At 36.8% G+C, this 13,187-nt stretch overlaps 1 protein-coding gene across 1 annotated transcript; it reads left to right on the top strand.

The window, feature by feature from the left end:
- Positions 1-2,234: 2,234 nt before the first annotated feature.
- On the top strand, positions 2,235-12,711 carry LOC141292635 (uncharacterized). The gene is made up of 4 exons (XM_073824669.1): positions 2,235-2,352; positions 6,217-9,639; positions 12,413-12,530; positions 12,658-12,711. The coding sequence occupies exons 2-4, from the start codon at positions 6,284-6,286 to the stop codon at positions 12,709-12,711; spliced, it is 3,528 nt and encodes a 1,175-aa protein (XP_073680770.1). The 5' UTR covers positions 2,235-2,352; positions 6,217-6,283.
- Positions 12,712-13,187: the final 476 nt, after the last annotated feature.

Here is a 13,187-nt window from a genome sequence, read left to right as displayed (position 1 = left end):
TTTAATTTAAATAAAAAATGGTCATAGCAAACAATGATATTTATATAATGATAAGTATACTTGTGACCTTTTATCTCACAATTCTGTATATACTATAAATTACTTTTTAATTATTATTTTTCTCCACCTTTTAAATTAATAATAGTCCAATCCTAAAAACAATGCAGTGACAAATCCTTAACATTTGAGCTTCTTTGTCTACATTTATAAAGAACATGCTTTTCGTCACAGAATTTATTTATTTTTATTCTGAATTCAGTTTACATCTCACAAGTCTTATTCATTTATTTTATTTATTTATTTATTTATTTATTTATTTATTTTTTGGCTACACAATATAAAAATAAAATTTTGCTATAGCAATTGTACACTTGTGACCTTTTTTTCTCACAATTCTGATATGATGTTATATTACATATAATATAAATTAGATACTAAATGTTTGGACACCTACTATTTTATTACATTTTTTCCACCTTTTATAAATTATTGCAGTGAAAAATCATTAACATTAGAGATTCTTTGTCAAAATTTCTGAAACAAAAAAGAATTAAAGAATTCTGACTTTTTTCCTCTTAATTCTTAGTTTACTTCTTAAAATTTTTCCACTGAATTTTTTTTCCACTGAATTCTGAATTTACAGCTCACAGTTGTGTGACACCTACTTATTTTATTACTATTTTTCCACCTTATAAATTAATAATACAGTCCTTAAACAATGCATTGACAAATCAATAACATTTGAGCTTCTTTGTCTAGATTTATAAATGCTGAGTCAGAATTCTGAAATAAATATAAAAAGAATATAAAAATAAATATAAAAATTTGCTATAACAAAAATGTATATAATAAGCATATTTGTGAACTTTTATCTCATAATTCTGATACAATGTGATATAATATATATTATAAAATTAGATATTAAATGTTTTTTTACTACTAGTTTTTCCTTATGAATTAGTAATTCATTCCTTAAAACAATGCAGTGACAAATCATTAACATTTAAGTTTCTTTGTATAGATTTATAAATGCTGAAAAAATTCTGAGAAAAAAAGTCAGAATTGCAAGGTATAAACTAAGAATTTTTTCCCTTGTAATTCTTAGTTTATTCTTAAAGTTCTAACTTTTTCCTCTCAGTTCTGTGACTATTTTTGCCACTGAATTCAGACGTTTTTGTAGTCATTGCCCGTTTATATCTTACAATTCAAGAGCTCTTAAATTTTTTTAATCATAGTTCGTAATTTTTATTTAAGTCATTTATCTCATAATTCTGGTACAATTTTAAATTATATATATACTATAAATTAGATACTAAAAGTTATTATTATGATTTTTACGCATGTCAAAAAATCTAAATCATAAACATTTGAGCTTCTTTGTCTAAATTTATAAAGAAAACTTCAGAATTCAAAAAAAAAAAAAAAATCTGAATTCCAAGAAATAACCTTTTTTTTCTAACAATTATTATCTTATATCTTATAATTCTTCAAATTCAGATTTTTTCCCTTGGAATTCTGCATTTACATCTGACATTTCTGTGTGATTTGTTTAGTATTTGTTTAGAGTTTATATCTCATTTTTGCTTCCACCACAACATAAAAAAATCCTACACTGTAAAAAGTTTTCACAAGATTCAACTTAAAAACCTAAGTTCAGCAGCTGCCTTAAGTTTTTAAGTTAAATCAGCTTAAAACTACAAGTCATTTTAACTTATTACAATCAAAATTAGTTGATTTAACTTGTGAGTTTAAATGACTTAAGTTGATTTAACTTAACATTTTAAGGCAGCTGCAAAACTTAAGTTTTTAAGTTGAAACTGGTGAAAACTTTTTACAGTGTACTTTTTATCTCATAATTCAGACTTTTTTTCTAGCAATAGCCAGTTCATATTCTGAATTTAATTTAATAGGCAGAAAGTCTGAATTGTGAGACAAAAAAAAAAAAAAATCACAATATCCTTTTTTAAATCTTGTGGAGAAAGCAAACATTCACAGGTTCCACATCTACAAACTGTGGTCATTCTCTCAACAACTTGATGTAAAAATGCTTTTCCCATGTATACTGGACACTTGTTGGCTTGTTTTTCATGACCATTCAATCAAACTCAACTAAGAATAAACCACAATACCTTTTAGACTCCATCATTAATTTCACACCACAATTCCAGTCCATTCTGCAGTACTGTATCTTTAAGTGATTTCTGAAGGTAAGTCGGAAGGCAGAAGGGGTGCACGAGACGGCTGCGCGCGCCCGCTCCCGTATGTGGACACTCCAAAAAATGTGTTAAGAATTACAAAAGCTGGATCTGTTACACTGGAAGATAAACGCAACAGCTGTTCATCAGTCGTAAGGTGAGCCTCATCCCGTTATCTGTCACATGCATGCAGCGGGTTGTTACTTCTGTGATGTTTTTTTCGTTAGAGAGAGACAATACAAAGAGAGGGTTTTGCAAAAATGAACCGGCGAGAAGTGGAAGAGGCCCCGCAAGCGTCTCAGCGGTTACATCTCAAGGCGAACTTTACCTTTCTTCCTTCCCTTTCTTTGCTACATTAGAGGGGTGTTGTGTTAAATGTCACATTTAAACCCACGACTTCCGAACTTTGTCTTAACAGACCCTCCTTTGACTCTAACCGAGTGTAAACACGGCCGGAGACACCGTGGCCGGCAGGCGGAAGACGCTGGTTCCTCTACGGTGTCTCTTAGCTCCGCTCCCCGGTCGCGAGTGCAGGCAGAGCCGCGAGCTGCGCGCAGGGACAGCCCGGTGCGCCGGTGAGACGGAGCTCTGACGACGGGTTGCAAAAGCACAAAAAACGCTACAACTTTCTCGCAATGAAGTGCAGACGAGATACAATGTATCCATTTGGCGGGAGTTTCATTGTGGCATCATAGTAGAGGGAGTTATTTTGTCATAACTTACGGGACTTTATTGTCTGAGGAGATGAAGCGGGTGAAGGCGGCGGAGGGGCCTCGGCTACAGCACCGCTCGGGTATAGATGCATGTAGCCTATGCACCCTTAAAATTAGCAATAGGAATCGATATAATATAGCTATTCTGATTCCTCTTAACGATTCTGATTCATTAACCGTTCAATGAATGATTCGTTTAGTACTTATAGGCGAAGAAATATTTTAAATGAATGCAATTCTTGTTCATATTCATTCTCCTCCGGTGATAATATCATTCAGCAAACGTAACAAAGCACAAATACATGTTTACACGGATTTTTAGCTGGTGTATAAGTAAAATCTTATCCAATAATTGGTTCTAATTATATATTAGATACAAATTAATGTATATATTTTTATTTAGTCATTTATATAAAACGCCACTGAATCAAAACTTTTAAATTTCACACCTTGTCATATAAACAACTAATCTGTAAATACGCTAACCTTAAATACAACATAGCCTAACACACTGTCAGTTCTGGGCTAATTAGAAAGTAAAGTAAAGAAAGTAATAATGTACAGTTCAGTGAGTCGGATTCATTCAGCAAACGCTCTGAATCAAAAATGATTCACTAAAAGAATCGGTTCATAAGAGTCATTCGTTCGAAGTTCATACCACTGTGGTCGCAGTTGATTCAGTAAAAAGAATCTGGTTAGAAGAGTCGTTTGTTCAGGACTCGCACGAGATGTTTTTATTTAGTAAAACGAACCGGTTTACAAGAATCATTCGTTCGAGAATGGGATTACACCTGTCGTACTTTTTGTTTTGATTCACTAAAAAAGAACCGACTCATTGGGGTCTTTAGTTTGGGACTGGAACTTGTCTTTTGTAATGTAATGGTGTCAAAACAGCCCTTTTCCAGAAAGTGTCTTATTTAACGTTACAACAACATATAAAATGTATCAATTTTCAAATATACAAGTTAGGTTTGGTTATTGTATGTTCATAGTGAATAGTGAAGGGTTGAAATTTCTCATTCTCATTAGATGTCACTGAAACACCTGTTCTGACTTGCAAATATTTATAAGTTGATCAAAGCTGAATAAATACGCTTTCAATTGATGTATGGTTTGTTAGAATAGGATATTTGGCTGAGATACAACTTTTTGAACATTTTGAATCTGGATGTGCAAACTGTCAAAATATTGAGATAACTGCCTTTGAAGTTCTTAGCAATGCATATTATTAATCAAATATAATATACCCGATATTATAATATATATTGCTACAAATATACCCGTACTACTCAAGACTTATGTGGTCCAGGGTCACGTATTTAATAGACCTGGGTTGTTTCTGAATGGCCAATAAAGTTAAATATCCCCCACAGATCCTCCTTGCCTAATGATGATGGTACTTTGGCTTTTTCCAAATCTCAAAGAAGTTTTAGGGAGGTTTATATTTTTGCCTGTGTAATTGCAATCCAATACTTGTAAACGTGGCAGAGCTCTAAGCACTATTATGACTGAATTGTGAAATCCCAGTTTGCAAATAAACACTGGCCTAAATATTGTATTAGTAGCCTTTCTAATAAATAACTAAAAAAAAAAAACAGTGCAATCAAAAAAACTAACTGAATTTAGCTACGTTTTGTCTCTGCTGTCTGTGACCCAGCAATGACCCATATTTCAGTCGTGTGTCTACTCATTTGCCTTGGAGGTTGGGAAGCCCAACAATAAATTTTGTACCAGGCTCTGTAAATTTTTGTGACAGCGCTGCCTGTTATAGAGGAGACTGGGGAATGTGGTAACATCTGTTTGCTTTAATATCAGTAATGTTCAGTCTTTTATATAATTTTCCCCCAAAATGTTTGCCAGTTAAAAAAACATGAACAGACTGTTAATGAAATTCACAGAATCTGCTGACGATGCATGTTCTGTTAGTTAACATTCATTAACCTGATTGCAATAAAATTTTAAACCATTACTGATGTGAAGGAAATTGTTATATGACTGATTTCATCCCTGTAGATAATTTCTATGTGGTTAAAGTGACTTACTACTCTCCTACTGCTGGTCTTGCCTATCATAAATGTTTTTGAAAAATTAAACATTAAACATCAGTTTAAATGTGATACGGTTAAGGTCAAAAGTTTACACACCTTGCAGAATCTGCAAAATGTTAATTATTTTACCAAAATAAAAGGGATCATAAAAAATGCATGTTATTTTTTTATTCAGTACTGACCTGAACAAGATATTTCGCATAAAGTATGTTTATATATAGTTCAAAAGAGAAAATAATAGTTGAATTTATAAAAATGGCCCCATTCAAAAGTTTACATACACTTAGTTCTTAATACTATGTTGTTACCTGAATGATCCACAGCGGTGTATTTGTGTATGTGTATGTTTTGTTTTTTTTATGAGTACCTTGTTTGTCCTGAAATAAATCTTTGGTTTCTCAGCATTTTTGTGTATTTGAAACCTTTCCAACAATGACTGTATGATTTTGAGATCCATCTTTTCAGGCTGAGGACTACTGAGGGGCTCATATGCAACTATTACAGAAGGTTCAAATGCTCACAGATGCTTCAAAAGGAAACATGATGCATTAAGAGCTGGGGGTGTAAACTTTTGAACAGAATGGGGATGTGTACATTTTTCTTATTTTGCCTAAATATCATATTTTTTTTCCATTTAGTACTGCCCTTCAGAAGCTACAGTAGATACTTGCATGTTTCCCAAAAGACTAAATAATTAAAATTTACCCTGATCTTCAAATTCCCTTAATGCATTGTGTTTCCTTCTGAAGCATCAGTGAGTTTGAACCTTCTGTAATAGTTGCATATGAGTCCCTCATTTGTCCTCAGTGTGATAAGATGGATCTTAAAATCATACAGCCATCATTGGAAAGGATTCAAATACACAAAAATGCTGAAAAACCAAAGAAATTGTGGGGCCTGATTCCTGAAGCACTTTTCTGAAGAGCAGCAGACAGTTTAACTGTTCAGGACAAATAGTTAACAAGAATTTGATAAGAATCAAGTGTATGTAAACTTCTGAATCATTTTACTAAATTCAACTATTATTTTCTTTTGTGGACTATATATAAATGTATTGTAAATAAAAAAAGAACATGCATTTTGTATGATCCCTCTTATTTTGGTAAAATAATAAACATTTTGCAAGTGTATGTAAACTTTTGACCTCAACTGTATTCTGACCACTCTGCTAAACACTCTGCTTATGTTGTCATGTTATGTTTTAGAATTACATGTTACTTATTTGTTGCTAAAATTAAGGATTCTCTTTTTCCATTTTAGAATGTAAACAAGATCACCGGTGGAGCTTCCCCATGCACCTACATCCCTTCCATTCCGACCTTTTAGAATGTTCCTGAAGACAGTTCCTCCGGTGGTGGCTATTCACTCGGAATGGAGGTCCAATAAGAGCTGCAGCCTGCCTCTCTTTTTCAATGACAGTGCCTCAGACAGCGATCTTGCCTCTGTTAGCGGCACCCCCATCCCACAGAAGATCCAGATGATTATAGAGAGCCTCCACAGCACCCAGTCTTCGGACATGAGCGATAACATGCAGACCGAAAAGGCTGCTCATTCCAGCCACGAAGCTGGCTACAAGGGTCAATTGCGACTCGTGGACACATCTGTGAGATCCCGGCGAATGGGGGCGGACACTAAGCTACAGACCGCCAGGTCTGATACTGGTGACGATTCAGACAGTGATGATTCTGTGGACAGAGGCATTGAGGAGGCCATTCAGGAGTACTTGAAAGAAAAGGTGGACCACAAGCGCAAAGGGGATCCAATGACAAGTTCGCCACCAGCGCCCAAGCTTCAGCGGAGGGAACCAACTGTCCCAGATGCTGCTAAACATCTCTCACATTCCAGTAGTGGTAAGGTGCTATCTGCTAGCAATCATATACAGAGAGCCTTGAGTGGGATGCAACCCTTGAAAAAGAAAGTCAAGAAGAAGAAGCTAAGCAAAGAAAATCCCTTTAAGAAAGCAGACACAAGTAAAGTTCCGCCTGTAAAAAGTCTTCCTCCACCTAGAGCTAGGAAAGGATCTTCTTCATCTTCAGAAATGGACAGATCTCCACCTCGCCTCGTCATTAAAGAGGAAGAGGAATGGCTTGATTCAAGCAGCGACGATGGAATTGAAGAAGAAATTCAGAAATTCCAGCAAGAGAAAAAAGAAAAACAGGAAGGTGAAAAAGACACCCTGATATCTTCACAACAAAGGGAGGACTCAGATTCGAGCAGTGATGAAGGTATAGAGGAAGCCATCCGTCTCTTCCAGGAAGAAAAACACCAGCAGAAGAAAAAGACAAGTCCTCTCAAACCTGCCCAACTTGTGCCTGTGCAACGTAGCAAACCAGCCATTGCTTCTCCTGAATGCCTGAGCACTCAGCCACTCAAAACACTGTCCAAGAAGAGCAAGAAGAAGTTACCAACCAAGAAGTCTAATCTCCCTACACCACTGGGTGTAAGCCACTTTTTAAACAAGTGCACATCCCAGGGCTCTAAAGTCAAAGGGTGTACACCACCCCCTTCAAACCCAAAACCAACCCACACCGAACATCAGATCCATTCCAGCTTAAAGGTCAACACTGCTGAGCTGATGTGTGCTGAAGCCATTCTAGACATCTCCAAAACAGTCATGCCTGAAGTGTTTGAGTCCAGCTTGAGCATTGCTAACAGGAATTTGCTCCAGACTCCAACGTTCCCAACTGTTGCAACATCTGTGGATAAAAGTGATGAAAGCTCAGTCGACAGTGAGGACGGAATTGAACAAGAGATTAGGAAATTTTTGGAGCATAAAGCAAAAATGAACAAAGAGCTTCCGACAACAGCAGGTGCACCTCTGCCAGCTTCAGGAGATCCCACAGCGAGCAAAGAGCCAAAGAAGAAGATGAAGGAAACCCAGATGAACAAAGCCGTCAGGCTATCCCTGTCAAAAAAACGCAAATTCAAAGAAGAACAAAGCAAACTTTCCAGAGATGGTGACTTGGCTTTGAATGTTAAAGAGGAGCCTCCAGGGACACCTCTGATTCATAGTGACTCAACAATTCCCACTGTGACATTGCATTCAAGTAGTCCAACCACCTTGAAAAACCGAAAGCAGAACTCTCCACTTCAGAAGGGTACAGATAGTAGTTTACCCAAAGACAAGGGTTCCTCTTACAGTATGTCCAGCCCAAAGAATGCGATTGGCTCTGAGAGAAATGACAGCAGTGACAAAAGCAGCTCTTTGGACAGTGATGAGGATCTAGATGCCGCAATTAAAGACTTGCTTAAAACAAAGAAAAAGGTCAAAAAGAAAGTGAGGGACCTGAAGGCAAGAAAAAGCACCAGACCTTCCGATGCTTCACCTTTGGATGCTGTGAAAAAACAGAAGCCTTTTACAGACCAGAAGAGCATCCTACCTTCCAAGCTTGCAAGCAAGTCTGACATCTTGAAAGGTGGCAAAGAAACACTGAATGTTCAGACTAAAAACAACAAGGGTCGTAAAAGCAAAGCGGTTAAAGGCAGACCAGAAGACCAGAACATCAAACAATCTAGGAGTCCTGCACAAGCCGACAAGGTGACTGGGAATGGTGGGGTTCCCAAGCCCCAAGATGTGGATGTACTTACTTCCAGTCTGCATCCAGAAGACGACAGTTCGGTAGACAGCGATGATAGCATTGAGCAAGAGATCAGGAGATTTCTAGCTGAAAGAGCCAAGGAATCTACACCTCTCGCCGCAAACATCAAACAGGAGGAAGAGTCTGTAGACTCCCTGACCTCACCTGCGGAGTGTGATGTTAAACCAGAACTTCAAAAGATTCACATCGAAACTCCAGTTTCTGCTTCAGCATCAACCTCTGGAAGATTCTTCAAAACAGAAACACAAGCAGAATCTGTAGGCACACCTGCGGAACTCAACAAAGAACCAGTCTTGACACCTGGTAGCTCTTGCATTATGGGTTTTAGGAGGACCGAAAGTCAAAAATTTGAGATCTCGACTCCAAGAGATCCAAAAAACGGCAGCTCCCAGATAGGAAAGGATTCTCCGACAAGTCATGCCATCAAACCCAACCCCTTCACTACGCCCTCTATGAGCTCAGATTCGCCCCAGTCATCGGGTCATCAACACCAGAACCTATTTCTGATGAGACCCATTAACAGCAGTATGACTGACGTCAAAGAACTGTCCTCGGCAGATGGTAATGACCTTTCCGTTAGCCGCCAGAGTAGACCGGCCACTAGGATACCTTTGAAGGATGTCATTAGTTCTCTTTGTCCCTCGCCTATCACGAAACCTCAGATTAGTTCCCCTGTTGTCGCCTCTAGTGACCTCACCACCTCGGCGCCCCTTGGCGGGAGGACAGAGGGACTTTACTCGCATAATCGCCTGAAAAGGGACCGAAACCTCTCAGATAGACCACACTTATCCACCATGCACCTGTGCCAGCCCTACAAGGTCAGCAGTGTAATCCAGTTACAACGGGACCAGACTGCTTTCCCAACGCCTTTAGCTAAGACAAACCACCTGCAGGTTAGCCAGACTGAGGCGACTGAGTCCGCTGCAAGTTTAGGAGAAAGACAAAGGGAGGGAGGAAGTGTTAGCAAGGAAGAGAAAGAGCAGGAAGATGAGGAAGAGAAATGTGTCGATGAGACAGATGTAGAGTCAGATGAGGAAAGGAAAGATCAGAAGACAAAAGACAGAAGGAAGCAGCCTCAAAATCAGTGAGTACCTACCTGTTCTCTCCAAAACACACACACATATTAGTTGAGGGAACATGGTTGCCAAAACCAAGTACTTATCTATCCCATTGTTTCATCTGAGATATGAAAGACTTCATCAAATTGTTGTTGATTAGAAAGATTATTGAGTGGTTTGGTCATCAGTTTGGGTGGATCCATGAATCCAAATCTGCGATTTTGCAAGATTCCCAACCATACAGCCGAAATTTTTCTTCGGCTTTAAGCATTAGTTGTTTTATTTTAGCATTAGCCTGACGGACTGCAGCGTCTCATCCTGCATTTCAATGTTTCTGTCTTTTTGTACTGTATGATTTAGGTTCCAAGGGACGTCACATAGGACTTTTTGAGTGTACCACATCCTTTTTTTGTATGTTTGTACATTTATAAATATATTTAAAAGCAGACGTGATGTCATGAAGAGAGATTAAACTTTTTTTTATTGTTTTCGTGTTGTATTTTCTCTGCAGCAGCTGCAGCATATCTGAATGAATCCTGCTTTGCAAATGTTGCTTTTTGAGAAATTCTTATTTGAGACTGCGATTAAAAACCGAAGGTTTATGAAAAGATGACAATATCATTGGTGAGTTTACATGTTAAATAGTTGTTTATATATTTACCCTTTTTTTTCCTGCAAAAAATTCTACAACCATGCAAATTGCGTCTTAAAGCGTATGAAGGATTGCAGAATGTAAAGACCAAGACAATGAAAACGAAATTGTATTTTCATTCGTTACTCATTCACATTGATTCAACATCATTTAGACCCTTGACCTTTGAGAAGACAGTCTGAGTCACCATAAAAATAATACTTGAGGTTTCTAAATGAGGAAAATGTCCTCAGTGCAACAGTGAATGACTAAGATGGGCCTCATTTGCCAAACACAAGCAGAGTGAATTTCCATCAAATTGTACTATTCAAAGCAAGAATAGTTTTATGAACGATTTACTGAGAAATTTGTTCTGCTTGTTTTATAAATGAGACCGTTGTGTTTACATATGTACATAGAATGTGTATGAAAAACAGCCATTTACTTGGCACTAAAATTTTACAGAAAAACACCAGTAGCAGTTATCATATCCTATATGCTTTCTTTAATCTTTAAATCACTAACGCCCTCAACAAGCATTTTTTCCCCCCACAATGTTTCTTTTTAACATTGTTTTACTTATTTGTGTCATAACCAGGTTATTTTTGTACAACTGGACAACATTCAAAGATTTATATCAGACTGCAAATGTCTCAAAATTCAGTCTTCTTACTATTTTTGCACATATTTGCATACTTATTAGATCGCATTTGTCAAGTCACACCCCTCCTGCACCTGTTTCTTAGTTCCTGTTTCTGTTGCTTATTATATGTAGGTGTTTCCTATGTGAAAAGAATGTTATTTATTTTTGTTTATAGAAGAGAAGAAAGTAAAAGACTCATGCTGACTATGCTGGGCATTGCCAGTTTTCATAAATATTTTGCAAAAAAGAAAAAAAAGGATTTTTTTGGTCCCCTGCTCTGCACAGAGAAACGAAACTCAAACTGTATCTCTGAAGATGTATAATAAAAATTGACTTTGAGACACAAGGCTTTATGGTTATTACTGTGTGTGTGTGTGTGTGTGTGTGTGTGTGTGTGTGTGTGCGTGCGCGTGTAAACATGCATGAACGTGTGAATTCCTCTCAGTATCTTACACAGCTTCCTCTGTGTTGTCTCTTAATATAAATAAGCTTCCTTTCTCACAGATGTTTAAATTGAAGCCGATGCCAGTCTGTGTTTCCGTGCATTGCACATAACTGGCTGACGAATATTCAAAATATTTTATTATTTATAGTTCTGTCCTTCTGTTTTCAAACTCTCTTCACAAGGAATGACCTGTCGATTTTTCATCACAAAAGAAGATTAGAGGATTTACTCTGTAATGTAATGCATTATTTATTTTATCATATAAATGTTGTATCCACTATGTTAGTGACTATATAAACGGTGTTGATGCATGCTATATCTTGCATGTTTCTACTGTTTATTTTTATGTTTTGGTTTTACTTAAAAGGGTTCACTTTCAGAACAAAAATTTACAGATAATGTACTCACCCCCTTGTCATTCAAGATGTTCATGCCTGTCTTTCTTCAGTCCTAAGGAAATTGTTTTTTGAGGAAAACATTTCAGGATTTCTCTTTCTATGGTGCCCCTGAGTTTGAACTTACAAAATGCAGCTTCAAAGGGCTCTAAACGATCACAGCAGAGGAAAAAAGGGTCTTATCTAGCAAAATGATGATTTTTTTACAATTTATATACTTTTTAACCTCAAATGCTTGTCTTGTCTAGCTCTGTGTGTACTCTGTGTAGAGATTAAAAAGTATATAAATTGTAAATGTTTTTAGAAAATAACCGATCGTTTTGCTAGATAAGACCTTCTTCCTTAGCTGGGATCATTTAGAGCCCTTTGAAGCTGCATTTAAACTGCATTTTGGAAGTTCAAATTTGGGGGCACCATAGAAGTCCATTATATGGAGAGAAAAAAACATAATTTCTTTATGACTGAATTTGTTGCTTTTCTAAAGCTAAATTCCCAGTGAACACATTCTAATAAAACACAATACACATTGTTTTAGATGTGTCTGCCAAATGCGTAAAAATGTATTTTAAAAAAAGAACATGTTTTGTGTTTATAATATCAGCAATCACTTTGGTTATTTGGCTCACAGATGCAAAGACTGACAGTGTGTATGAATGTGTAAATCTGTTTCTTTTGTTTGCTACAGGTCTTTGTCCACCTCTATAGATCCAGGGTTGTTGTTGAGTCCATATATCGCTCTGGACACAGAGGAGAGGAGACTGAAATTCCAAACCAGACGCCGCCTTATTCAAAAGCAGCTAGAGGTACATGAAAAGAGTGTATTAAAAATTCATGCATTTACTTGCACACACACTGATTTGATACACCTAATTCATGTAATGGAATAAATACCCTACCTGATGGTTTAGTTTTTGATTGTGCTTGATGTAGGGAAGCAAAAAAGTCCAACGAAGACTGCAGTTTGTGGTCAGTTTTACCAGGTAAATACACTTACTCTTCTCACTTTATTCACACTTACTTGAGGCTTAGCTTATAGATGTTCATATAAACTTATTTAGATGCTTTCTGGTTGATAAGCGTTGGTGGATATAATAATGCTAATAATGTTTTGTTCTATTGCAGATAATAGAAGCCACTGGAAAATATAATGAAAACGAGGTTCTCACGTTCAGGAGAATATGAATATATAAATATGAAGTATATTTTAGAATATTTGTTCTCGTTTTATGTTTGGTTTCACTTGTCTCTCTGTTCCAAACGCTAATTTTATCCAGCGTTCTTTATTTATGTTATTTAAAGTATTCGTTGTACTCAAACTGACACCGGTTTCTTCAATAAAGTTTTGATTCGTTTCAATCACTGGGGCCGTTGTGGTACTTGTAGTTCGTGCGGTCTTCAATGCAACGGTTTTAATTCAGCGTATGAACAACATTACCCACAATCCTCTGCAGTCTTACACT

The sequence above is a fragment of the Garra rufa genome, chromosome 19, assembly GCF_049309525.1.
Source record: "Garra rufa chromosome 19, GarRuf1.0, whole genome shotgun sequence".
Taxonomy (NCBI): Eukaryota; Metazoa; Chordata; class Actinopteri; order Cypriniformes; family Cyprinidae; genus Garra; species Garra rufa.
The sequence above is the reverse complement of the archived record's forward strand: the minus strand, read 5'-3'. Positions and strand labels throughout refer to the sequence as shown.